This window comes from Oncorhynchus nerka, linkage group LG6, assembly GCF_034236695.1.
Source record: "Oncorhynchus nerka isolate Pitt River linkage group LG6, Oner_Uvic_2.0, whole genome shotgun sequence".
NCBI lineage: Eukaryota > Metazoa > Chordata > Actinopteri > Salmoniformes > Salmonidae > Oncorhynchus > Oncorhynchus nerka.
In genome coordinates this window covers 78279149-78307069 of record NC_088401.1, presented here as the reverse complement: position 1 = coordinate 78307069, position 27921 = coordinate 78279149, and the positions used below count along the sequence as shown (strand labels likewise).

Genomic DNA, 27921 nt, shown 5'->3' with positions numbered 1-27921 from the left:
CTGCAGTACAAAATACATTTTATTTTTCTATTCTTGTATTCAAGTTTCACATACAACACTGTTAAAAGCAAATGAGCATCGTGGTTTTCTCAGTCCTTTGACTGTCCATTATGCCTTCAGTAAAACATTAGAACAACTTCCTGGGTTATACAGTCCAATATCACAAACAGTTACAACACAGTGATTATAGTTCAGCCATGGAGAGTGTTCATGCAATGTACACATGTTAAATACAGAGGAACAAGTAAATGCAGGACGTTTCACATTTAATGCCAGAACCAATCACAACATGGGTACAGCTACAGTATAGTATTGTGTATTATTGCATATAACATGGTTATGGTCTATTAAACCTTAAGGTTAACAATTACATTTCAACACTCAAGCACTGTTAAAAAGAAAACACTTAATGACGATTACACTAAATGTAGGTTCCATGGCATGGGGAAAGGTTATGACGACATGTTTTACTGAATTCCAGATGTGAAATTTAGCAATATGAGGTGGTAGTAGGAGTGTGTGTCTACTCGTCAGGCTTCCTCTTAGGTTTCTTGGGGTTGCGGGAGCGACTCTTGGCCTTGCACAGTGGACAGATAGGAGCGTTACGATGGATCTGTTGGTGGCATGACAGACAGGCCTGGAGAAAGGACAGAGATGTTAGTGTGTTATTACTATGTAGACACACAGACGTCAGTACAGTGTCATTATTGTGTTGGTACACAGACAGGGGAGAGGTGTGTATGTGTGTACCTTCATAGGAGGGTGTGTACTGTGTACCTTCATGGGAGGAGGCTGTTGTCTGAAGGTGGCGGTCTGGCGGGCATCTTGTTTCCGGGAGACCTGGAGCTGTTGGGCCGCGGCAGCCGCTGCTGCAAGGGATTCTGGGATGGTGGGCTCATGAGGCTCCTTCTGCCACTCAGCCTTCTGCTTCTCAAAGTAACTATGGCAACAGAGATAGAAGATAGCACAGAGAACAGTTGATGTGTGTGTGAAAGTGTGTGTGAAAGTGTGTATAGTAAGTGTACTGACTCCAGAGAGAGTTTCTCCTCCTCTTCGTTGAGGTTGGGCAGTCTGTGAAGGCCCAAGGTCATCCTGAGGGCGTCGACATGTTCCTTCAGGGGTTTGTACTCATCATGGAGCCTCCGCGTCGTCTCCAGCAGCTTGTTCAGGTCGTTCTCTGACTGCTTTATAGTGCTCTCCATCTGGGGAGTAGGAGGACAGAAATACATAAACTATTAAAGGGTAACTCTCAACCCCTTCACCTTTAAAAAATGCATCCAGGTGAGAAGTTGTGGGTGGCGGGAATTGCTCATAAATATTCATATTGCGGGTGTGTAAACGTAGTTGTGCCTGATCCCAACACTTTCACACTAAAGAATATTTACCAGAAGTCCACTGGTACGCTCTGATAATAAAATGATGTGCATCGCGAGCAAACAGCTCTGGACAGTTATCTGACAGTGTTGAGGTGCAGAGTTCCTGACATCTAGTACCACTTGCAGTGTAAATTTGAATTCCCCATTGGGTGCATAATAAATTGTTGAAATGAGGTGTTCACTTTTTAGAAGAATTAGGAGTGTGTGGGCACGGGATGAGTATTGTAAAAATATATATATATCTGCCTCGTGGGATTAGAACCCACAGACTGCACCACTAATCAGTTGTAGGAAGTTGCTATGACCACCATTGTCCTCTAGTTCTTGTTACAATAGATATAGTCTCGCTATTGTTATTTTACTGCTGCTCTTTAACTACCTGTTCCTTTTATTTCTTATTCATATTTTTTAAACTGCATTGTTGGTTAGGGGCTTGTCAGTAAGCATTTCACTGTAAGGTCTACTACACCTGTTGTATTCAGCATTTCACTGTAAGGTCTACTACACCTGTTGTATTCAGCATTTCACTGTGAGGTCTACTACACCTGTTGTATTCAGCATTTCACTGTGAGGTCTACTACACCTGTTGTATTCAGCATTTCACTGTGAGGTCTACTACACCTGTTGTATTCAGCATTTCACTGTGAGGTCTACTACACCTGTTGTATTCAGCATTTCACTGTGAGGTCTACTACACCTGTTGTATTCAGCATTTCACTGTAAGGTCTACTACACCTGTTGTATTCAGCATTTCACTGTAAGGTCTACTACACCTGTTGTATTCAGCATTTCACTGTAAGGTCTACTACACCTGTTGTATTCAGCATTTCACTGTGAGGTCTACTACACCTGTTGTATTCAGCATTTCACTGTGAGGTCTACTACACCTGTTGTATTCAGCATTTCACTCTAAGGTCTACCTACACCTGTTGTATTCAGCATTTCACTGTGAGGTCTACTACACCTGTTGTATTCAGCATTTCACTGTGAGGTCTACCTACACCTGTTGTATTCAGCATTTCACTGTGAGGTCTACTACACTTGTTGTATTCAGCATTTCACTGTGAGGTCTACTACACCTGTTGTATTCAGCATTTCACTGTGAGGTCTACCTACACCTGTTGTATTCAGCATTTCACTGTAAGTTCTCTTACACCTGTTGTATTCAGCATTTCACTGTGAGGTCTACTACACCTGTTGTATTCAGCATTTCACTGTAAGGTCTCCTACACCTGTTGTATTCAGCATTTCACTGTAAGTTCTCCTACACCTGTTGTATTCAGCATTTCACTGTAAGTTCTCCTACACCTGTTGTATTCAGCATTTCACTGTGAGGTCTACTACACCTGTTGTATTCAGCATTTCACTGTGAGGTCTACTACACTTGTTGTATTCAGCATTTCACTGTGAGGTCTACTACACCTGTTGTATTCAGCATTTCACTGTGAGGTCTACCTACACCTGTTGTATTCAGCATTTCACTGTAAGTTCTCCTACACCTGTTGTATTCAGCATTTCACTGTGAGGTCTACTACACCTGTTGTATTCAGCATTTCACTGTAAGGTCTCCTACACCTGTTGTATTCAGCATTTCACTGTAAGTTCTCCTACACCTGTTGTATTCAGCATTTCACTGTGAGGTCTACTACACCTGTTGTATTCAGCATTTCACTGTAAGTTCTCCTACACCTGTTGTATTCAGCATTTCACTGTGAGGTCTACTACACCTGTTGTATTCAGCATTTCACTGTAAGGTCTCCTACACCTGTTGTATTCAGCATTTCACTGTAAGTTCTCCTACACCTGTTGTATTCAGCATTTCACTGTGAGGTCTACTACACCTGTTGTATTCAGCATTTCACTGTAAGGTCTACTACACCTGTTGTATTCAGCATTTCACTGTAAGGTCTACCTACACCTGTTGTATTCAGCATTTCACTGTAAGGTCTACTACACCTGTTGTATCTGGCGCATGTGACTAATAACATTTGATTTGACATAGATGTGCGTGAAACGGTAAACCAAAATGTAGAATTTGTGTGCCTTACTGCCTTTTGAATTTTGTGTAACGTCAATAGTCTAGTCAAGGAAGCATCAAGTAAAATATATTGCTACACTCCACTATATATTGGCGCACTCCACTATATATTGGCGCACTCCACTATATATTGGCGCACTCCACTATATATTGGCGCACTCCACTATATATTGGCACACTCCACTATATATTGTCACACTCCACTATATATTGGTACACTCCACTATATATTGGTACACTCCATTGCCAAATAAGGTGCTTGTTTCTATACGAAACCAGAAGGTGGTACCACCCAGCACATCTAGAAGGGAGTGTATTTCATACCGAACCACTCCCTTGAGGTGACGTATAGGAACCTTCTCCAGGTGCCTCTACATCACAATTTCAATGGTAGAGTTGAACCACTGGGGCAAAAAGAGCTAGATGTACCACTAAAAGACCAAATTACAAAACATTATGAACACCTGCTCTTTCCATGATGTAGACTGACCAGGTGAAACCAGTTGAAAGCTATTATTGATCTCCCTTGTCAAATCCACTTCAAGGGGAGGAAACAGGTTAAAGAAGGATGCTTAAGCCTTGAGACAATTGAGATATGGATTGTGTATGACTGCCCCGGGTGACGGGGCAAGACAAAAGATTTGTGTCTTTGAACGGGGTATGGTAGTAGGTGTCAGGCGCACCAGTTTGTCAAGAACTGCAACGCTGTTGGGTTTTTCACGCTCTACAGTTTCACGTGTGTATAAAGAATGGTTCACCACCCAAAGGACATCCAGCCAACTTGACACAACTGTGGGATGTATCGGCATCAAGATGGCCAGCATCCCTGTGTAATGCTTTCGACACCTTATGTCCATGCCGTGACAAATGTAGGCTGTTCTTAGGGAAAGGGGGTGCAACTCAATATTAGAAAGGTGTTCTTAATGTTTTGTAAATATCAAAATGAACACACCAGAATTGAGGTTTCACTATAACTAAGCCTAAAACGTCTTTTTCAAACAAAATAACTTTAAAAAATGAATGCGTTACTTTTTAAAATCTTTTTGTGCATTCAGAAGTCGAATAGTGGCTTCTGTCTCACACACACACACTCTTTATTGCTCTCTCTACTAGAGGTCGACCGATTAATCGGAATGGCCGATTAATTAGGGCCGATTTCAAGTTTTCATAACAATCTGAAATTAGTATTTTTGGGCGGCAATTAAAAAAAAATTTATACCTTTATTTAACTAGGCAAGTCAGTTAAGAACACCTTATTTTCATTGACTGCCTAGGAATGGTGTGTTAACTGCCTTGTTCAGGGGCAGAACGACAGATTTTCCCCTTGTCAGCTCGGGGGATCCAATCTTGCAACATTACCAGTTAACTAGTCCAACGCTATAACCACCTGCCTCTCGTTGCACTCCACGAGGAGCCTGCCTGTTACGCGAATGCAGTAAGCCAAGGTAAGTTTCTAGCTAGCATTAAACGTATCTTATAAAAAACAATCAAATCAATCATCACTAGTTATAACTACACATGGTTGATGATATTACTAGTTTATCTAGCGTGTCCTGCGTTGCATATAATCGATGCAACGTTGGGGAATGATTTAACAAAAGCACATTTGCGAAAAAAGCACAATCATTGGACGACTGTACCTAACCATAAACACCAATGCCTTTCTTAAAATCAATACACAGAAGTATATATTTTTAAACCTGCATATTTAGCTAAAAGAAATCCAGGTTAGCAGGCAATATTAACCAGGTGAAATTGTGTCATTTCTCTTGCGTTCGTTGCACGCAGAGTCAGGGTATATGCAACAGTTTGGGCAGCCTGGCTCATTGCGAACTAATTTGCCAGATTTTTACGTAATTGTGACATAACATTGAAGGTTGTGAAATGTAACAAGGATATTTAGACTTAGGGATGCCACCCGTTAGATAAAATACCAAACGGTTCCACATTTTACTGAAATAATAAATGTTTTGTTTTTGAAATGATAGTTTCTGGATTCGACCATATTAATGACCAAAGGCTCGTATTTCTGTGTGTTATTATGTTATAATTAAGTCTATGATTTGATAGAGCAGTCTGACTGAGCGATGGTAGGCAGCAGCAGGCTCATAAGCATTCATTCAAACAGCACTTTTTTGCCAGCAGCTCTTCGCAAGCACAGCGCTGTTTACGACTTCAAGCCTATCAGCCTAATGGCTGGTGTAACCGATGTGAAATGGCTAGCTAGTTAGTGGGGTGCGCGCTAATAGTGTTTCAAACGTCACTCGCTCTGAGACTTGGAGTGGTTGTTCCCCTTGCTCTGCATGGGAAACGCTGCTTCGAGGATGGCTGTTGTCGATGTGTTCCTGGTTCGAGCCCAGGTAGTGGCGAGGAGAGGGACGGAAGCTATACTGTTACACTAGCAATACTATAGTGCCTATAAGAACATCCAATAGTCAAAGGTATATGAAATACAAATGGTATAGAGATAAATAGTCCTATAAATATATTAACTACAACCTAAAACCTCTTACCTTTGGAATATTGAAGTCTCATGTTAAAAGGAACCACCAACTTTCATATGTTCTCATGTTGAGCAAGGAATTCAAATGTTAGCTTTCTTACATGGCACATATTGCACTTTTACTTCTCCAACACTTTGTTTTTGCATTATTTAAACCAAATTGAACATGTTTCATTATTTATTTGAAGCTAAATGGATTTTTATTGATGTATTATATTAAGTTAAAATAAGTGTTCATTCAGTATTGTTGTAATTGTCATTATTACAAATAAATAAAAATCGCTGATTAATCGATATCGGCTTTTTTTGGTCCTCCAATAATCGGTATTGGCGTTGAAAAATCATACTCAGTCGACCTCTACGCTACCCACCACATTGATATCAGCATGTATGAGTCGTAGCTCCTCTACATGGGCCATCTTCTCCTGCATTAGGAGGTCCATCTCCTGTTTGTATTCCTTCAGATGTTTCTCCTCAGACTCTAGGGACTCAAACTCTGACTTCAGACGAGACTTGATCTTCTGCATCTGTACCGTCTTATTCCTGAAATGATAGAAAACACAATTTAACCAATACATTACTACTTAGTTATCACTGTACACCCCTAGTTACAAATGTAACACAGTAGATACTTTACAAATGCACTAGTAGTTAGTTACCAATTATACAACATTCTGTATTTGTTGACCTTTATTTAAATAGGCAAGTCAGTTAAGAACAAATTCTTATTTAAAATGACTGCCTACCCCGGCCTACCCTGGACGACGCTGGGCCAATTGTACACCGCCCTATGGGACTCTCAATCACGTCCGGTTGTGATACAGCCTGGAATCGAACCAGTCTTTAGTAACGCCTCTAGCACTGAGATGCAGTGCCTTGGACTGCTGCACCACTAAGTAGTTACATACCACTGGGCTACTTACCAATGATCCAGTTACCAATTCTACAGCATTAGGTAGGTAGTTAGGTAGTCTACAGCACTGCACTATTTACAATTGCAAGTATTCATTTGATTACAGGGCAGAAGGCACAAAGACAACATTCTGTCAGTTCAACTTCACATCACTCAATCATGCTTCAGAAACCAATTGCCGTAAGTCATCTTCTATTGTTTCTCCTTTATTTAACCAGGTTAGCCTCTTCAGATAAAAATGTTTTTTTTGTAAAGAAAGACCAGAACCCGAGACATCATAGTGTATTATTGTGTTGCTGTTTCAATAGATGAGTTTGTGAAACAAGGAGCATAAGTAATATAATGCATGCATAACCGACATATTCGTGCACGACATGCCATTGTTATAACTGGAGCAATTCTTGTCTAGACATCTTTTTTTCTACTGATGCCAAGCTAATCAGCGTCACATCTATTCAACAATGTGCAAATTTGCAACTGGTTCCCACTGAATGAACTCATTGGGGGAACCGGACCACCAACCATGGTTAGCCAATTATTAGCTAACGTTACCTGGCTAATGACAGAAAGCTAGCTAAGTAGCCAACTAGCCGATAATCTGGCAAAGCACTTCGCATCTGGATTTTTGTTGATGCAAACAGCTGGATTGGTTATGCATATTACATAACTAGCAAGCAATTTTGTAATGTGCAAAACAAAAGCGAGAGTTTATCTGCAGTTATTTCAAGAACAATAGAACGGTCACCACTGCTGGCTAACCTTGATCAAGGCTATGTCGCCACATACAGCTAGCTCCCTAGCTCAATAACAAAGCCAAGACGCTAATATTAGCTTCTCGCTGCTCTTTTCCTGAGCCATCCAGCTACCTGATTTACCAGATGTGGTTTCTTTGAAGAAGAAAAAAAATCTTTACCGTATTTCCATAATGTTTTCTAGTTTGCACATTATCTCTTGTTCGTCCCCCATGATTTAGACTTTAGGCCCTGATAAATTAGATCTTAATGGAAGGACAGGGTGGTCTGCCAGCTAGCTAATAAAAACACAATACCTTCAGCCGTGACATGCGCTATGAAGCACCACGCATGCGCTAGGAAAGCCCGTGCCTACGTGTCCTGTACTGCAGTGACCCTGGCTGGAAACTGTTACATAGTGTCCGTCTGGCACTGAAACTATCTGATAAAACCCGTTACATCAGTGGTTCTTAAACTTTTTCAGCCTGGGACCCAAATAAGAAATTCTGTGTTTTCCTGGGACCCAAGCAATATAGACAAAAACAAATAATGAAATACCCATAGATATCTTTTGTTTATTTTCCCCCATTAAAAACACTCTTACATACCTGTCTAGATTGGAACTGTTGCTGTTAAAATACAATAAAAAATTGAATTCTGAACTTGAATAAACGGATTGATCACGTTTCACAGATGTATAACAGAACAAACACAGACTTTTTGATCGTGCAACCCAAAGTAACAGTATAGATAAAACATTAGCAGGCCTACTGTACACCTTACTGTATAAATTATTGTTGATAGAAAGTCTAGGTTGGAACTGTTGCTGTTAAAATACATATTTTTATATTCTGAACTGGAATAAACTGATCATATCACACAGATGTAAACCAGAAAACACACACATGCACACAGTCCTAATGAGAGGTGTATGGCTGGTTGAAGTTTTCAACAAACATATCTATTCGGGGCTGCTTTAGACAGAACCCTGTGGTGTGGTGCCAAACTGTATGAGAACAACGTACTGCTTTCTCAGTCAGGCTGGAGACCGCTTCCTGCTGCATATGAGCAACCCAGAACTGTGTGAGTGTTTGCCTCAAAAAGCATCTTGCTTCAATCAGTCAGTTTATTCCAGTTCAGAATAAAAATTATTACCTGTAACAGTTCCAACCTAGACTCGTTTTCAACAATAATTTATACAGTAAAATGTACAGTAGGCCTGATCATTTTTAATCTTCATCTGTAGTGTTTCTTAGGGTTGCTCTATCAGTGGCTAGTTAGCTTGCTTTGGCTAACGTTAGCTATTAGCTGTATAACGTTAAAAGGCCAGGGGATTGTTGAAAGAGAAACTCACATCTACTACTATGAGAGATAGTACTCCCTTATTTATGCCTATCGTCACTTGTTATAAAATGACAATGCCTTGCTAGTTGAATTACTGTTCCACTTTTGAAGCACTGTTTCTTGAAGCCCGGTTCTGAAATCACTCCCTGGGTTTACCGTCATGTACAGTAGTGCCTGGATGTTTGGTCAGGACGTGCCGTTTTATTCATTTGTTCGTTTTTGAGACGCATTACAAACCACTTCCCCACACACAAAAAAAACATTGTGGGCGCTCCTCGTTATTTCTCAGAGTTTGTATGACAGAGACAAAAAGTAATCACTGTATTTGCGTTTCATGACGATTGAGCTCAGTGAGAACGTGTGGCTAGCATGAGTCCATTTCCTGTGACAGCGGTGAAGAACAACAAGTCAGTGGCTTGAACCACAGCGCTGCAGCGGGTGGGTCGCGGAGGGATCTTCAACAAAACTGGATAACAAAAGATCCGGTAAACCGCGAAGCACAAGGGTATCTCCCTCTCGTGCAGCTGCCACACTGAGCAGTGCTAAGCAGAGAGCGCGCTGAACCGAGAGCGCAGTTGCACTTGACCAAATCAATTCTAGTAATTCATGAAATAATTATACATTTACGTCGCGACCCACCATTAACAGGTCGCGACCCATACTTTAAGAAACGCTGCGTTACATTGTTGTTGTAACATTGTAATGGAAACGGTTGCATTGTTTCAATGTAATTCTAAAGATAATGATGCCAACTGCCTACACTCATAGGGTAAAGTTGATAGTAGATTTCTTATTGTGTTTCAATTCTTAAAACATTATTTTCACAAAATAACAATTACATGTTGTATTAAAAAAGAACAATGAAAAGGACATAGAGGGTATTTTACAAAACAACAACAATGTAGAAGTAGGAATGAATGTCTTGAGTGTTGTATTTACTAATCACTTTTTCCTTGGCTAGTGGCAATGTGGTCTAGGGTTTAAGGCTAGGTCTACAGTATATTATCAACATTGCCTTATCATATATCTCATATGAAAGTATCGTATTCTAAAGGTGGATGTAAATTCAACGTCTTGTGCGCCATTTTGCGGTGGTCCTGTGAGGGTCAAGTGTTAGTACACCGCAATAATCCACCTTGAGTTAGATTCCTGGGCTGCCATTGGATTAGTCCTGAGAACACAACAATGGCTCGTTTTAATTCACCATAATCCCAGTGAATATTGAAAGCACTTTCATATGACTCTGTGGAGAAGAGGCTAATGCCGAAAGAAGAAACTCAGGAACGTAATAATATAGGAGATAAAATATTTACAAATGTCTTCTGTGAGTATCCATTTATACTCTTAATCCTATAAAATCTGGATTGAAGTTCAAATGTGGCTGTTTGTGTAAAATTAGGGTGAGATTGTGTAAATGTAGCATTTGACAGTAAAACAAGGCCAACTTTTTCCCATAGTAATGTCCCTGTTGCTCTGTGAGACAGAATAATGGTCTAGAAAACGATTTATTGTATATAATATGCTTACTTCCTTTATTGTGTATTTCACATTTCCTATTCTTATTTATTGTGTTCTTTTTCTAGTATTACATTGTTATTTATTATTGTATTGTTGGGGTTTTGAGTTTTCAAGAATCGCATTTCACGGTACGTGTGCATGTGACATTACAACTTGAAACCAGCCATTTTAAAGGTTTACGGTATTACTACCCTGAGTTATACCGTGTTTTTTTAAAGTTACATTTTTGTTTGTTAACCACTCACATCAGACACAAATGTTGTTTTTTTTTAAGTTTGCGTTTCAACACAACAAACAGTACGTTGTTCTGTGAGATACTTGTAAGTACAGTGAGTTCACTCAACTTTGAAACTCAATCTTTTATATTTTAGCACTTTTGAGTAATATAAACATTGTACTTGTAGAAACATTCATATTTTTTGTGGTTGAAGTATCCTGGTCAGAATAGGCCGATGTGATCAACATTAAACATCTGATAATTAGCCTAAATATGGGCCTTCCTGGTTGGCCTGGTCGTCTCTGATCTCAGCTGTTTAGTAACTTTATCCCAATTTGCTCCATAATCAGTGCTAATAAAAACCACCTCGGAAATCCTAGCGGGGGCTACCTGGGATAGGTTTGAACTTATTATATATATTTTTATTGTCCACACAATGTGGAAACTTTCACTAACACGATTGACATCAAAACAACAACAGCAACAATAGAAACCTACACTACAGTTCTGTGTGGATCATGGAATCCTAGAATAAACCTTCCCCTGTTCTGAGAATACTCTCAACTCTATTTTGTTCTGAGAATTCTCCCTAAATAATATTTAACGTTTAAAAATACCTTGTGGGCTTCATGTTTTGATTGTAGTCCCCTACGACCTCTTGCGATTGGATGATCCTGCAGGCTGAACAGAAAAATGTAAGAAACATAATTATATTTTGGGGGTCTTCTACGTCCCTAAGAACCTAGCACACAATTTTACAATCATAGTAAGAGACATATAATTTGCTTAGCCCCTTAGTACACTGAACAAAAATATAAACGCAACATGTAAAGTGTTGGTCCCATGTTTTATGAGCTGAAATAAAAGATCCCAGACATTTTCCAGACGCACAAAAAGCATATTTCTCAAAAATGTTGTGAACATATTTGTTTACATCCCAGTTGATTAGCATTTCTCATTTGTCAAGATAATCCATCCACCTGACAGATGTGGCATATCAAGAAGCTGATTAAACAGCATGATAATTACACAGGTGCACCTTGTACTGGCAACAATAAAAGGCTCTAAAATGTGACATTTTGTCACACAACCCAATGCCACAGTCTCAAGTTTTGAGGGAGCGTGCAATTTGCATGCTGACTGCAGGAATGTCCACCAGAGCTGAATGTTAATTTCAGGCGCCTCCAACGTTATTTAAGAGAATTTGGCAGTACGTCCAACCGGCCTCACAACCGCAGACCACGTGTATGGCGTCGTGTGGGCGAGAGGTTTGCTGATGTCAATGTTGTGAACAGAGTGCACCATGGTGGTGGTGGGGTTATGGTATGGGCAGGCATAAGCTAAGGACAACAAACACAATTGCATTTTATCTAAGGCAATTTGAATGCACAAAATTCCCTTTTTTTTTTAAAGGTATCTGTGACTAACAGATGCATATCTGTATTCCCAGTCATGTGAAACCCATAGATTATAACCGACTTAATTTATTTCAATTGACTGATTTCCTCATTTGAACTTTGAACTCAGTAAAATCTTTGAAATTGTTGAATGTTGCGTTTATATTTCTGTTCAGTGTATTCTGCATGCCTATCCCCTATTGTAAACCATACTACCTATTATTCTAACCATTACTCTATATATGTGTTTTAATAGGCTATTAAGTTCTCTCTCCTCCCATTCATACTCCAGTTTGTGTCTATGTGAACGCCCTCTGGTAGATCAATGTTCGTGTCACCACCATGGACGCTGAGCTGGAGTTTGCCGTCCTGCCCAGCACCACTGGCAAACAACTCTTCGACCAGGTACGTGGACAGGCGGACGGACGGACGGACAGACAGACAGACAGACACATCTTTGTTTCCTCGACTATGGACAAACAAGTGATCTTCTTCTTCATTGTTGTGTAGATAGTGAAGACCATCGGGCTGAGAGAGACCTGGTTCTTTGGCCTACAGTACCAGGACAGCAAAGGCTTCTCTACCTGGCTCAAACTCAACAAGAGGGTGAGTACATTCTCACTACTCTCCTCAGACAGTAACAACATATAGGACTGCCTCTTCCGCTGCCCTGCGCTCCTTCTCCAGACGCTCTACCTCCTCCTGGGCAAACGTCCACTGCTTTTCCAGACGCTCTGCCTCCTCCTGGGCAAACGTCCTCTGCTTCTCCAGACGCTCTGCCTCCTCCTGGGCAAACGTCCTCTCCTTCTCCAGCTCCAGGGCCCTGCGAGTCTGCTCATCCAGCTCTGCACGCACGCACACACAGAGTAAACACACACGCATGCACACACACACACACACACACACACACACACACACACACACACACACACACACACACACACACACACACACACATGCCCATTCCTTCACTTATTAACTCACTCATGTTGTTGCAATGCTGTAATGTTCCCAGGTGACAGCTCAGGATGTACGCAGGGAGAACCCTCTGTTGATAAAGTTCCGGGCCAAGTTCTACCCTGAAGACGTAGCTGAGGAACTGATCCAAGAGGCCACGCAACGACTTTTCTTCCTGCAGGTCTCACACACACACACACGACTACATGCGCATACACAGACACACACACACGTGCACACACACATACATCAAATCAAAGTTTATTTGTCACGTTCACAGGAAACAACAGGTGTGAACAGTACAGAGAAATGTTTACTTACAAGCTTTTCCTCAACAATGCAATGTTCTATATCAAAGGTAAAGGAGACCTGATTGTTTTCATCAAGGATCTCTCTGTACTTTGTTCCATTCATCTTTCCCTTGATCCTGACTAGTCTCCCAGTCCCTGCTGCTAAAGAACATCCCCACAGCATGATACTGCCACCACCATGCTTCACCGTAGGAATGTTGCCATGTTTCTTCCAGACGTGACGCTTTGCATTGCTTGGAGAGAATCTTGTTTCTCATGGTCTGAGTCCTTCAGGTGCCTTTTGGCAAACTCCATGTGGGCTGTCATGTACCTTTTACTGAGGAGTGGCTTCCGTCTGACCACTGTCGTGTCTTTACTATCATTAACTGAAGACTGATAGTTTTTATAAAAGATTCTCTGTAATTAGTTATTACGCGATCAACTGATTATTCACGTAACTAATTAACTAGGAAGTCGGGGCACCAATGAAAAATATTCAGATTACAAAGTTATCATTTCCTAAAATAACTTTTCAGATATTTATCTGATCAATTAGTCTTTGAATTAATGAATTATTTACTTCATTTACTTCATTCCAAACGTCGTAAATTGTTGGTTATCTGCACGAACCCAGTCTTCACTATGAGTCATCCATACATCAATTGTCTTAAATCATTTATTTATTATTAACTAATTCACAGAAATGCATAAACAAACAAACAAACAAGGTAAATGTGGTTACATGAAATGATAGGAGAATGTGCCCTAGTGGGCTAAACCGGCATGGTGGCTTGTTAGACAAAAGGGGAAGTGGGGGTCGACTAAGAAGTCACTACAGAGTGATAATTATAACAATTGAAATGCTAATCCTTTGCACATGAACGCTCACTCATTCGGGAACAATTGCAATCAATATATATATTTACGCTCAGTGTGTCGTCTTGATCGCTGGTGAAAAGTTCATTTCTTTTGTAGAATTGTCCGTCTCTCTCCCTCTCTCTCTGTTGTGGTTAGAGGGGATTGTTCAGAGTGACATTTGTTACAGAATGGATGTTTCGGCGGTTGTCGTTCTTCGCGTTCAATGATACCGAATTCCTAGCTGCAGACTGGTAATTAATATCCAAGACTTGTTCTTATTCTGTCGGTATCGATAGTCTAAGAGTTTAACCACGTGGTATGGTTAAAAGATTCAGCAATGGTCTACAACCTTTGTCTTCCTAATGGAGAAAAACATGGTCTGCAACCTTTAGCCATCTCGTAATTGAGGTAAGCTCGGTCTGCTGATCGAAAACCCGAGTGGGGGTTTTATTTGGAATGGCAGAAAAGGCCGTCCCAGGATGTCTGACCTTACTGGGCTCAGGGGCGGTCCTCTGATTTAGTTAACTCCAATCCCCTTTTTGAGTTTTCCTTCATTAAACAGTCCAAAATTAAACAGTCCAAAATCACATGGTAAAATTGTGTAAACCATATCATAGTCACTCATTCATCTTATACAACAATTAGATGTAAACCTCATATCTGGGGCTATTATATAAACAGCGTTATGGTAATGCGGCCACACGTCTCCCATGAGCTTCCCAAGTCGTGACAAACGGACCAGTTCGTAGCTGGATTCTTCACCGATCTTTTATACTTTCTCCGGAACATGAAATTTGTTCGTACCTCAAGTTCTGTGAGGTGGAAGATTTTCCTTTGTCCTCTATGAAAATTTACTCCCTATACTATGTGGCAGGGTCTTCTCGGGAATTTACGACCTCTGACCACAGCAGCCTAGTTGAAGGAGGCAAGGGGGAGGCAGGGAGAGGGGGACGGGTTTGCTATACCCAAAGAGGCTAATGTCATGACACCACTATACCATAAAGTCATGTTTGGTGGAGTACGGCAGAGAAGGTTGTCCTTCTGGAAGGTTCTCCCATCTCCACAAAGGAACTCTGGAGCTCTGTATGAGTGACCATCCATTTCTTGGTCACCTTCCCCAGATCTGTGCCTCGACATAATTCTGTCTCGGAGCTCTACTGACAATTCCTTAGACCTCATGGCTTGGTTTTTGTGGGACCTTATATAGACAGATGTGTGCCTTTCCAAATCATGTCCAATAAATTGAATTTACCACAGGTGGACTCCAATCAAGTTATAAAAACATCTTAAGGATGATAAATGGTAACAGGATGCACCTGAGCTCATTTTCAAGTCTCACATCAAAGGGTTTGAATACTTATGTAAATAATTTATTTCATATTTGAATTGTTTTTAATTTGCCACAAAAAATTGACGAGGAACATTTTTATTTGATCTATTTTAGAATAAGTCTGTAATGTAGCATAATGTGGAAAAACTCAAGGGATCTGAAATGAACTGTATGTATATTAAGATGTACACAGGTTAGACACACACACACAGCTCACACTGTTTATAATGTATGTCACTGCAGGTGAAGGAAGGCATCCTGAATGATGATATCTACTGTCCTCCTGAGACGGCTGTGCTGTTGGCCTCCTACTCTGTTCAGACCAAACATGGAGACTACAAGAAGGACTACCACTTCCCGGGTTACCTCAGCAGGGACAAGCTGCTTCCCCAGAGGTGTGTCGTCTCTCCCAGTCCCCCTGTGTGACATACCTCAGCCCACAAACAGAAGCTAAACTGGTGATCATTTTGAAGAGAGATCTATTCCAAGTCTCCCTGAACGCTCCTCTGATTGTTGTCTTCCATACTCAGATCAGTGTTGGGGTCAATTCCATTTCATTTAGCAGACACTCTTATACAGAGAGAGTTACCTAGTCTGCTCTGGGATTTGAGTACCGGCCCAACGCTCTTAATCACTAGGCTACCATCTTCTCTCTACCCTCCTAATTGACCCTTCTCGGTTCCTCTACCCTTAGGGTTCTGGAGCAGCACAAGCTGAACAAGGAGCAGTGGGAGAATAGGATAAAGGTGTGGCATGAGGAGCACAAGGGAGTGCTGAGGTAAGACCACATGTCCTCTCTACTCACAGTACAATCCAAGTTAACACTGGCTTACTTGTATTGCACTGATTTTACACTGATGTACAAAACATTAAGAACACCTTCCTAATATTGAGTTTCACCCCCCTCTTTTGCCCTCAGAACAGCCTCAAATCGTCGGGGCATGGACTTTATAAGGTGTCAAAAACATTGCACAGGGATGCTGGCACATGTTGACTCCAATGCTTCCCACAGTTGTGTCAAGTTGGCTGGATGTCCTTTGGGTGGTGGACCATTCTTGATACACATGGGAAACTGTTGAGTGTGAAAAACCCAGCAGCTTTGCAGTTCTTGACCCAAACCGATGCGGCACCTACTACCAGACCCCGTTCAAAGGCACTTAAATATTTTGTCTTGCCCCTTCACCCTCTGAATGGCAAACATACATAATCCATGTCTCAGTTGTCTCAAGACTTAAACATCCTTCTTTAACCTGTCTCCAATCCTTCATCTCCCGTAATTGAAGTGGTTTAAAAAAAAACTAAGGTCAATGTCCGCACCCCTGTGGAAATCTAATTGGCATAATAAACAAATCCCCAGGAAATATATGTCAGTTTAAGCCAGAGATATCTTTAGTTTGCTTTGGATATGTCTCAATTCACCGCATTCGGACTTCTGCATATGTTTGTAAGACCATGAGACATCCCAGAAACTCACAAAATCGTCTGTAGCATCCTAACGGTTTGGCCTACAAACCACTCTATGGGAAGATGGGACTCTCATGAACACAATGGTGGTTCTCCGTTTTGCCCCACGACCCCCTCAAGCGTCTTGGTACTCGTCTGAAGTCGGTACAGCCGATCTGCCAACTTCTGTCTGTAACGTCCCAACAGTTTGGGCTACACACTAATAGGACCCCTCTGTGGAAAGGTCTCACGAACATACACATTTTTTGTTGGTTGTTTTGCTCCACAGGCCACACAAGACTCGTCTGACGGTCCCCCAGTACCAGTTGAAAAAACGTATGGAATTATATATGGAGAATGTTTAGTGCCAAATATAAGGGGTTAAATACATGTATAAACATCTTTAAAAAACAACAACAAATGTTTCCCGATCTTTCTTATATCTCTCAGATATAGGACAGACACTTCAGAACAAACTTCCTTTAAATTTTTTGGGGGGACTATCTGTTATTCAATGCATTTGCTAATAGCAGTAAGACCAATTTAAAATATTCATCAAATAATAATACTTTTTTGGATACATCAAGGGGTCTTAAAATTCAAAATAAAATATCTAAATGATCCTTGGTATGACCTTCTTAAAACATTTCCCTCCCCCGGTATATAGACAAGGTTTAGTCTGTAGACTGTAGAGGGTTCAGGTGACATTAATAAGAGATCATAGCTTTCACCTGGATTCACCTGGTCAGTCTATGTAATGGAAAGAGCAGGTATCCTTCATGTTTTGTACACTCAGTGTATGTAGAATGTGCTAAGCATTATGATAGCTGCATACAGAGCATCTTCCTCACTGATTGTCTTTGTCTATGTGTGTCTATGTGTGTCTATGTGTGTCTGTGTGTGTCTATGTGTGTCTGTGTGTGTCTATGTGTGTCTATGTGTGTCTGTGGGTGTCTGTGGGTGTCTGTGTGTGTCTATGTGTGTCTGTGTGTGTCTATGTGTGTCTATGTGTGTCTATGTCTGTCTCTGTGTCTGTCTCTGTGTCTGTCTCTGTGTCAATCTGTCCCCAGGGAGGATGCCATGGTGGAGTATCTGAAGATAGCTCAGGATCTAGAGATGTATGGAGTCAACTACTTCAGCATCAAGAACAAGAAGGGTTCAGAGCTGTGGCTGGGGGTAGACGCTCTGGGCCTCAACATATACCAGAACACTGACAGGTAGGAACAGTTAACTACACTGAACAAAAATATAAACTCAATATGTCAATTTAGCAGTGCCCCATGGTGGCGGTGGGGTTATGGTACGGGCAGGCATAAGCTACGGACAACGAACACAGTTGCATTTTATCTATGGCAATTTGAATGCACAGAGATACCGTGATGAGATCCTGAAGCCCATTGTCGTGTCATTCATCTGCCGCCACCACCTGATGTTTCAGCATGATAATGCACGGCCCCATGTCGCAAGGATCTGTACACAATTCCTGGAAGCTGAAAATGTCCCAGTTCTTCCATGGCCTGCATACTCACCAGACATGTCACCCATTGAGCATGTTTGGAATGCTCTGGATTGAGGAGTACGACAGCCTGTTCCATTTCACACCAATATTGAGCAACTTTACACAGCCATTGAAGAGGAGTGGACAACATTCCACAAGCCACAATCAACAGCCTGATCAACTCTATGTGAAGGAGATATGTCGCGCTGCATGAGGCAGGTGGTGGTCACACCACATACTTACTGGTTTTCTGATCCACGCCCCTATCTTTTTTTTAAAGGTATCTGTGACCAACAGATGCATATCTGTATCCCCAGTCATGTGAAATCCATAGATTAGGGCCTAATGAATTGATTTCAATTGACTGATTTCCTTATATGAACTGTAACTCAGTAAAATCTTTGAAATTCTTTGAAATTTTTGCATTTATATTTTTGTTCAGTATAGATCCGAATTCTCCATAGATTCATCATGATATTAGACTACTTTTGTCTGAAGTCTGAAAACATTGGATGAACTTTGCTTTTGGAGTGAACTATTCTAGCGTTTTCTTTCTAGGATGACCCCTAAGATCGGCTTCCCATGGAGTGAGATCAGAAACATTTCCTTCAACGACAAGAAGTTTGTTATAAAGCCCATGGACAAGAAAGCCCCGGTACGTCACCTCTGTTTCTTTATCTGCTGTGTATTTGGTTATAATTCAAACCTCTGACCCGTTTGTTAAGTATTAAAAAAGGTCACTTCATTTTTTCAAGAGGCATTTGTGGTAAATGAGTCTGTTCCAGGATTTTGTGTTCTACGCCCCTCGTCTACGGATCAACAAGCGTATCCTGGCGCTGTGCATGGGGAACCATGACCTGTACATGAGGAGGAGGAAGCCAGACACCATCGAGGTCCAGCAGATGAAAGCCCAGGCCCGTGAGGAGAAGACTAAGAGACAGATGGATAAGTGAGGACAGAAAGAGGGGGAAAGAGAGAGAGAGATAATGTTGTTAGCAGGTGTTTACTCATCCCTCATATCCCTCATTTCAGAGCTCTGCTTGAGAGCGAGAAGAAGAAGAGAGAGAATGCGGAGAAGGAGACAGAGAAGATCGCCAGAGAAACCATGGAGCTGATAGGCAGACTGAAACAGATTGAGGAAGAGACCAAGAAAGCTCAGGAAGGTCAGACTCATTCTGTCATCTGACAGTGTGTGTGCTGTATGTGCATGCATGCTTGTGTGTCTTCATATTATTTTGTGTGTGTGTGTGTGTGCGTGTATGTGTATGTGTAGAGCTGGATAAGAGGACTCGCAGGGCCCTGGAGCTGGAGAAAGAGAGGACGTTTGCCCAGGAGGAGGCAGAGCGTCTGGAGAAGGAGCGCAGGGCAGCGGAAGAGACCAAGGCAGCCCTCCTACAGCAGTCAGAGAGCCAGATGAAGAACCAGGAGAACCTGGTACACACACACATAGACACACACACACACATAGATAGACAGACAGACACCACACAAAGACAGATAGATAGCCACACATACATAGACAGAGACAGACAGACACACACACACACACGCACTATACATACACATGGATTTAGTACTGTAGATATGTGGTGGTGGTGGAGTAGGTGCCTGAGGGCACACAGTGTGTTGTGAATGTATTATAATGTTTTTAAAATTGTATAAACTGCCTTCATTTTGCTGCTTTGACGGCAGATAATGGGGATCCATAATAAATACAAATAGACAGACAGACCGACAGACAGACGGACACTAGGAGAATCATTTATTATTCTAAGGTTCTTTTTCCAGGCTACTGATCTGACCTCTAAGATCTCCCTTGTGGAGGACGTAAAGCAGAAGAAGGACGACGATACAAAGAGATGGCAGAAAAGGGTGAGAGAATCAATTAATAAATGAAGGAATTAATGAATAAATGTGTGTGTGTGCCAGTGTAACCCTCCATCTAACCACAGTGATTAAATGTGAGTGTGTGAGTGTGAGTGTGTGTGTGTGCTATCGTAACCCTCCATCTAACCACAGTGATTAAATGTGAGTGTGTGAGTGTGTGTGTGTGCTAGCGTAACCCTCCATCTAACCACAGTGATTAAATGTGAGTGTGTGAGTGTGAGTGTGTATGTGTGCTAGCGTAACCCTCCATCTAACCACAGTGATTAAATGTGAGTGTGAGTGTGTGTGTGTGCTAGCGTAACCCTCCATCTAACCACAGTGATTAAATGTGAGTGTGAGTGTGTGTGTGTGCTAGCGTAACCCTCCATCTAACCACAGTGATTAAATGTGAGTGTGTGAGTGTGAGTGTGTGTGTGTGCTAGCGTAACCCTCCATCTAACCACAGTGATTAAATGTGAGTGTGTGAGTGTGTGTGTGTGCTAGCGTAACCCTCCATCTAACCACAGTGATTAAATGTGAGTGTGTGAGTGTGTGTGTGTGTGTGCTAGCGTAACCCTCCATCTAACCACAGTGATTAAATGTGAGTGTGTGAGTGTGAGTGTGTGCCAGCGTAACCCTCCATCTAACCACAGTGATTAAATGTGAGTGTGTGTGTTTGAGTGTGTGTGTGTGCTAGCGTAACCCTCTATCTAACCACAGTGATTAAATGTGTGTGTGAGTGTGTGTGTGTGTGCTAGCGTTATCCTCTATCCAACCACAGTGATTCAATGTGAGCGAGCGTGAGTGTGAGTGAGCATGTGAGTGAGTGCGTGTGAGTGTGTTATCCTCTATCTAACCACAGTGCTTCAACCTGAGCGAGAGTGTGTGTGCGTGTGTGTGTGATAGCGTTATCCACTGTGAGCAGTCATGTGTGTGTTTGTCTTCTGGCGGTCATGGTGGATGTTGATTTGAAGACTAAAGTCATCCGTGTCCACCTCCAGGACTCTGTGCAGGGGGACCACGACGAGACCGACGAGAGCAGCGCCGAGGCCAGCGCCGAGCTGACATCACCAGGCATGGTTAGAGACCGCAGCGAGGAGGGACGCATGACGGAGGCTCAGAAGAATGAACGGCTACAGAAACACCTCAAGGTCAGAAACACCTAACTTAAAGGGGAACTCTACTTTTTTCCCCCATTAGTCCACTGTTGATATGGTCCCAAAATGTTTTTCATGTCAGCAGTCAAGTTGTCAAGATTTTGGATTTTCATGAAGAAAAGTGTCACCAACCACATCATCATGATGACCCTTGCTCCAAGATGGCAGAGCAGTCAGACGTCTTTTGTCCTCATCTTGTCGTGTCCCGGATATATACAGTGGGGCAAAAAAGTATTTAGTCAGCCACCAATTGTGCAAGTTCTCCCACTTAAAAAGATGAGATAGGTCTGTAATTGTCATCATAGGTACACTTCAACTATGACAGACAAAATGAGAAAATAAAATCCAGCAAATCAAATTGTAGGATTTTTTTATGAATTTATTTGCAAATTATGGTGGAAAATAAGTATTTGGTCAATAACAAACGTTTATCTCAATACTTTGTTAAATACCCTTTGTTGGCAATGACAGAGGTCAAACGTTTTCTGTAAGTCTTCACAAGGTTTCCACACACTGTTGCTGGTATTTTGGCCCATTCCTCCATGCAGATCTCCTCTAGAGCAGTGATGTTTAGGGGCTGTTGCTGGGCAACACGGACTTTCAACTCCTTCCAAAGATTTTCTATGGGGTTGAGATCTGGAGACTGGCTAGGCCACTCCAGGACCTTGAAATGCTTCTTACGAAGCCACTCCTTCGTTGCTCGGGTGGTGTGTTTGGGATGATTGTCATGCTGAAAGACCAAGCCACATTTCATCTTCAATGCCCTTGCTGATGGTAGGCTTTGTTACTTTGGTCCCAGCTCTCTGCAGGTCATTCACTAGGTCCCCCCGTGTGGTTCTGGGATTTTTGCTCACTGTTCTTGTGATCATTTTGACCCCACGGGGTGAGATCTTGCGTGGAGCCCCAGATCGAGGGAGATTATCAGTGGGCTTTGTATGTCTTCCATTTCCTAATAATTACTCTCACAGTTGATTTCTTCAAACCAAGCTGCTTACCTATTGCAGATTCAGTCTTCCCAGCCTGGTGCAGGTCTACAATTTTGTTTCTGGTGTCCTTTGACAGCTCTTTGGTCTTGGACATAGTGGAGTTTGGAGTGTGACTGTTTGAGGTTGTCTCTTTATCCACACGATAGCAAGGGGTATAAAGCCATAACACATACGTTTTTCCAGCAGACTATGATCGATAATGTCAAAAGCCACACTGAAGTCTAACAAAACAGCTTATAAAAACGTTTTACTATCAGTTTCTCTCAGCCAATCATCAGTTATTTGTGTAAGTGCCGTGCTTGTTGAATGTACTTCCCTGTAAGCGTGCTGAAAGTCTGTTGTCAATTTGTCTAGAATAAAATAGCATGTATCTGGTCAAACACCATTTTTTCCCAGAAGTTTAATAAGGGTTGGTAACAGGCTGATTGGTTGGCTATTTGAGTAGGGGGCTTTACTACTCATTTATTTATTTATATTCTTATTTTTTTACCCCATTTTCTACCCAATTTTGTAGTATCCAATTGGTAGTTACAGTCTTGTCCCATCGCTGCAACTCCCGTAAGGACTCGCAAGAGGCGAAGGTCAAGAGCCTTGCGTCCTCCAAAACACAACCCAGCCAAGCAGCACTGCGTCTTGACACACTGCTTGCTTAACCCGGAAGCCAGCTGAGGAAACACTGTACACCTGGCGACCGTGTCAGCGTGCATTGCGCCCGGCCCGCCATCAGGAGTCGCTAGTGCGTGATGGTACAAAAACATCCCTGCCGGCCAAACCCTCCCCTAACCTGGACGACGCTGGGCCAATTGCGCGCTGCTCCATGGGTCTCCCGGTCGCGGCCGGCTGCGACAGAGCCTGGACTCAAACCAGGATCTCTAGTGGCATAGCAAGTGCCTTCGACCACTGCGCCACTCGGGTGGCGGGCTTTACTGTTCTTGGGTGAAGGAATGACTTTGGCTTCCCTTCAGGCCTGATGGCACACACTCTCTAGTAGGCTTAGATTGACGATAGAGCAAATAGGAGTGGCAATATCGTCTGCTATTATCCTCAGTCATTTCCCATCCAGGTTGTCAGACCCCGGTGGCTTGTCATTGTAGATAGACAATCATAATTTTTTCACTTCTTCCACACTCCATGACCTTTAACCTTAACCCATGACTCTAATTCATGACCATGACAGAGGCCCAGAAGGATGACCGACTGACTATACAAAAGCCAGACCCTAACTTATTTAACATATAACCTATGGCCCTAACCTAACCATAATTCTGCATGGTTGGGTTCAGTCCTGACTAAATGTAAAAATGTCCTCCAGGCCTGAGCCCTGAAATGAGAGCTATGGTTCTTAGACGACATGCGTTACACATGCACCACACATTCATTCCCATGGATAGTATATTATGTTGACGCTCCACAAGTTTATTTGTGTCCTTGTTGTCCGTTTGTCCTCAGGCCCTGAGTAGTGAGTTGGCCAGCGCTCGAGACGACAGTAAGAATACTCCCAATGACCTGATCCACGCGGAGAACGTTAAGGCCGGCCGGGACAAGTACAGGACCCTCCGTCAGATACGACAGGGCAACACCAAGCAACGCATCGACGAGTTTGAGTCCATGTGAAGGATAGAAAGAATGCGAATGAGAGAGAAGGTGTGTGTGTGTGTGCGCGTGAGTGGGAGTGTGGGAGTGAGAGAGTGAGAGAGAGAGAGAGTGAGAGAGAGATAGAGAGAGAACAAGAGTCTGTACTGAATATATGTATTTAAATGGGAGTCATATAGGCAGGTACAGTGTAATTACTAAGTCATTAATGCTTCTCCCTAGTAGTGTGTTGTCCCCTGTGACTAAAGAGTGCCAACTTCATGGGATTTGTAGTTTAGTCAAGTATAATTCTGTGGACTACAAACTGTAGGCTACTAGTACCACAATCAAAGTGAGTGATGATACAATTAATCATAATATATCATAATTTATGCTGCTTTTGCTCATGGTTTTTGCAATCTTGAAATGAATCTATGCAAAATAATTATTAGCTGATATAGCATGAAAACCATATTTTTATGTATGGATAGATTAGTGACAGGAAGGGAATGGATAGATTAGTGAGAGGAAGGGTATGGATAGATTAGTGAGAGGAAGGGTATGGATAGATTAGTGAGAGGAAGGGTATGGATAGATTAGTGACAGGAAGGGTATGGATAGATTAGTGAGAGGAAGGGTATGGATAGATTAGTGACAGGAAGGGTATGGATAGATTAGTGACAGGAAGGGTATGGATAGATTAGTGACAGGAAGGGTATGGATAGATTAGTGACAGGAAGGGTATGGATAGATTAGTGACAGGAAGGGTATGGATAGATTAGTGACAGGAAGAGTATGGATAGATTAGTGAGAGGAAGGGTATGGATAGATTAGTGACAGGAAGGGTATGGATAGATTAGTGAGAGGAAGGGTATGGATAGATTAGTGAGAGGAAGGGTATAGATAGATTAGTGAGAGGAAGGGTATGGATAGATTAGTGAGAGGAAGGGTATAGATAGATTAGTGAGAGGAAGGGTATGGATAGATTAGTGACAGGAAGGGTATGGATAGATTAGTGAGAGGAAGGGTATGGATAGATTAGTGAGAGGAAGGGAATGGATAGATTAGTGAGAGGAAGGGAATGGATAGATTAGTGAGAGGAAGGGAATGGATAGATTAGTGAGAGGAAGGGTATGGATAGATTAGTGAGAGGAAGGGTATGGATAGATTAGCGAGAGGAAGGGTATGGATAGATTAGTGAGAGGAAGGGTATGGATAGATTAGTGAGAGGAAGGGTATGGATAGATTAGTGAGAGGAAGGGTATGGATAGATTAGTGAGAGGAAGGGTATGGATAGATTAGTGACAGGAAGGGTATGGATAGATTAGTGAGAGGAAGGGTATGGATAGATTAGTGACAGGAAGGGTATGGATAGATTAGTGAGAGGAAGGGTTTGAGCTTAATTGCAATATTTTCTTAGGATGTTATTTCACAGGTACAGTTGAAGTCGGAAGTTTACATACACTAAGTTGACTGTGCCTTTAAGCAGCTTGGAAAATTGGCTTTAGAAGCTTCTGATAGGCTAATTGACATCATTTGAGTCAACTGGAGGTGTACCTGTGGATGTATTTCAAGGCCTACCTTCAAACTCAGTGCCTCTTGACATCATGGGAAAATCAAAAGAAATCAGCCAAGACCTCAGAAAAAAAATGGTAGACCCCCACAAGTCTTGTTCATCCTTGGGACCAATTTCCAAACGCCTGACGGTACCATGTTAATCTGTACAAACAATAGTACGCAAGTATAAACACCATGGGACCACGCAGCCATCATACCACTCAGGAAGGAGACGCGTTCTGTCTCCTAGAGAGGAACATACTTTGGTGCGAAAAGTGCAAATCAATCCTAGAACAACAGCAAAGGACCTTGTGAAGATGCTGGAGGAAACAGGTACAACATGATCTATTTCCACAATAAAACGATTCCTCCACAGTAAAATTATTCCTATATCGACATAACCTGAAAGGCCGCTCAGCAAGGAAGAAGCCACTGCTCCAAAACCACCATAAAAAAGCCAGACTACGGTTTGCAACTGCACATGGGGACAAAGATCGTACTTTTTGGAGAAATGTCCTCTGGTCTGATGAAACATAAATAGAACTGTTTGGTCATAATGACCATTGTTATGTTTGGAGGAAAAAGGGGGAGGCTTGTAAGCTGAAGAACATGTGAAGCACGGGGGTGGCAGCATCATGTTGTGAGGGTGCTTTGCTGCAGGAGGGACTGGTGCACTTCACAAAATAGATGGCTTCATGAGGAAGCAAAATTATGTGGATATATTGAAGCAACATCTCAAGACATCAGTCAGGAAGTTAAAGCTTGGTCGCAAATGGGTCTTCCATATGGACAATGACCCCAAGCATACTTCCAAAGTTGTGGCAAAATGGCTTAAGGTATTGGAGGTATTGTCAAGGTATTGGAGTGGCCATCGCAAAACTTTGAACTCAATCCAATAGAACATTTGTGGGCAGAACTGAAAAAGCGCGTGCGAGCAAGGAGGCCTACAAACCTGACTCAGTTACACCAGATCGTTCAGGAGAAATGGGCCAAAATTCACCCTACTTATTGTGGGAAGTTAAAGTTAAACAATTTAAACAATTAAATTGCCTTTAAACAATTTAAAGGCAATGCTACCAAATACTAATTGAGTGTATGTAAACTTCTGACCCACTGGGAATGTGATCAAAGAAATAAAAGCTGAAATAAATCATTATCTCTACTATTATTCTGACATTTCACATTCTTAAAATAAAGTGGTCATCCTAACTGACCTAAAACAGGGAATTTTTACTAGGATTAAATGTCAGGAATTGTGAAAAACTGAGTTTAAATGTATTTGGCTAAGGTGTATGTACACTTCTGACTTGAACTGTATCAATGAGTACAACATCCTTTGCAAAGTGTTTTGCTATGACTCCAATAAATACCATTAACCAACACTGAATATGTGTTGAGTGCTGTGTATTTTGCTACTGTATCACTCTAGGCATATATTATGATGTGAGTGTGTTTGTTGTTTTATGTGTGTGTGTGCGCGTGTGTGTGTGTGTGTGTGTGTGTGTGTGTGTGTGCGCGTGCAGGTCTGACATATGTTTATATGGAGTGTGTGTGTTTTTCAGTAGGCATGTTATGACTGAAAACATATAGTAAGGACTGTTTAAAAAAATATATTGATTCCACATACAATTGTAAGATAACCAGCTGGAGGAAAAATGTTGTTGAGCCAACTCACAATCATATTGCAGCTGGTTGCTTTAGGTTGAATCAACATCTTTATTTTTTTTATACCGTGTTATAAAATCTGAGGTCTACTATTCTGGAAGACAAAATCCCTGGGGAAAATACAGGTATGTTCTTTGGGAAGTAGGCTATTGAGCAGCTCAGTTACATTACATTTGAGTCAATTAGCAGAAGCTCTTATCCAGATAGACTTACAGTTAGTGCATTCATCTTAAGGTACTGTAACACGGTGAACATAGCTTTCAATCACTTTTTTAAATACATTACCGGAGAGTCTGTGGGTCAGAAAAACACTAACAAGTCACTGTTGTTGTGTTATTACACTGAAGGAGGAGGAGAGCACACACTGTGTTTTGACTGGGAGATAAGAGGAACCAGCAACAGAGGCACTCTTGTCTCTTCAACTTTATTAAAACTATATTTCAAATATACTTTACAGTGAGAATAGCAACAGTCAAATAAGTAACAGACAGATTTAGATCAACATAGATTTAGAACCATATACATTTAGAACCATGTGTTATAAACAGACAATAATAATACGGTAGAGAATGCACTTTACCCCACACAAGTCTCAAGTTGGACACGCGCCAGCCATTCCCTTCACTGAGCTGCGGAGGTCACACCCGAATGAGCAAAGCGCGGAGGCGTCGAAGTGACTTGTTGTTAATGTAGATCCCGTAGTTC

At 41.8% G+C, this 27921-nt stretch overlaps 2 protein-coding genes across 10 annotated transcripts; one reads left to right on the top strand and one right to left on the bottom strand.

The window, feature by feature from the left end:
• Position 1: 1 nt before the first annotated feature.
• On the bottom strand, positions 2 to 27890 carry LOC115130975 (zinc finger C4H2 domain-containing protein). 4 transcript variants are annotated; one of them, XM_029662587.2, is made up of 7 exons: positions 27797 to 27890; positions 13022 to 13196; positions 11258 to 11321; positions 6289 to 6460; positions 1030 to 1202; positions 751 to 940; positions 2 to 637 (listed from the first exon to the last, which is right to left on the bottom strand). In XM_029662587.2, exons 2-7 carry the CDS (start codon positions 13023 to 13025, stop codon positions 524 to 526), a joined length of 717 nt encoding a protein of 238 aa, XP_029518447.1. In that variant the 5' UTR covers positions 13026 to 13196; positions 27797 to 27890; the 3' UTR covers positions 2 to 523. The 4 variants fall into 4 exon arrangements, with proteins under 4 accessions (XP_029518447.1, XP_064875958.1, XP_029518448.1 ...); XM_065019886.1 differs by lacking the exon at positions 27797 to 27890 and adding an exon at positions 12734 to 12882 and having other exon boundaries at positions 13022 to 13109; XM_029662588.2 differs by lacking the exons at positions 11258 to 11321; positions 13022 to 13196; positions 27797 to 27890 and adding an exon at positions 7744 to 7908.
• Positions 6803 to 26938, top strand: LOC115130971 (moesin-like). 6 transcript variants are annotated; one of them, XM_029662580.2, is made up of 15 exons: positions 6803 to 7010; positions 11285 to 11335; positions 12359 to 12442; positions 12548 to 12643; positions 13053 to 13175; positions 15716 to 15867; positions 16167 to 16250; positions 17986 to 18132; positions 18972 to 19068; positions 19199 to 19362; positions 19446 to 19576; positions 19687 to 19847; positions 20202 to 20285; positions 21281 to 21430; positions 23872 to 26938. In XM_029662580.2, the coding sequence occupies exons 1-15, from the start codon at positions 6990 to 6992 to the stop codon at positions 24034 to 24036; spliced, it is 1710 nt and encodes a 569-aa protein (XP_029518440.1). In that variant the 5' UTR covers positions 6803 to 6989; the 3' UTR covers positions 24037 to 26938. The 6 variants fall into 6 exon arrangements, with proteins under 6 accessions (XP_029518440.1, XP_029518443.1, XP_029518445.1 ...); XM_029662582.2 differs by lacking the exon at positions 6803 to 7010 and adding an exon at positions 8572 to 8644; XM_029662579.2 differs by lacking the exon at positions 6803 to 7010 and adding an exon at positions 8822 to 9674.
• Positions 27891 to 27921: the final 31 nt, after the last annotated feature.

Excerpts from the sequence above, each read along its gene's own strand:
- LOC115130971 (XM_029662579.2), top strand. The coding sequence starts at position 9,648 with ATGATGCCAACTGCCTACACTCATAGG. Across the intron at positions 19,363-19,445 it reads ACTAAGAGACAGATGGATAA|AGCTCTGCTTGAGAGCGAGA; the intron begins GTGAGGACAGAA and ends CCCTCATTTCAG. Across the intron at positions 19,577-19,686 it reads GACCAAGAAAGCTCAGGAAG|AGCTGGATAAGAGGACTCGC; the intron begins GTCAGACTCATT and ends GTGTATGTGTAG.
- LOC115130975 (XM_029662587.2), bottom strand. Across the intron at positions 1,203-6,288 it reads TACATGCTGATATCAATGTG|ATGGAGAGCACTATAAAGCA; the intron begins GTGGGTAGCGTA and ends CCTACTCCCCAG. Across the intron at positions 941-1,029 it reads GAGGAGAAACTCTCTCTGGA|TTACTTTGAGAAGCAGAAGG; the intron begins GTCAGTACACTT and ends CTGTTGCCATAG.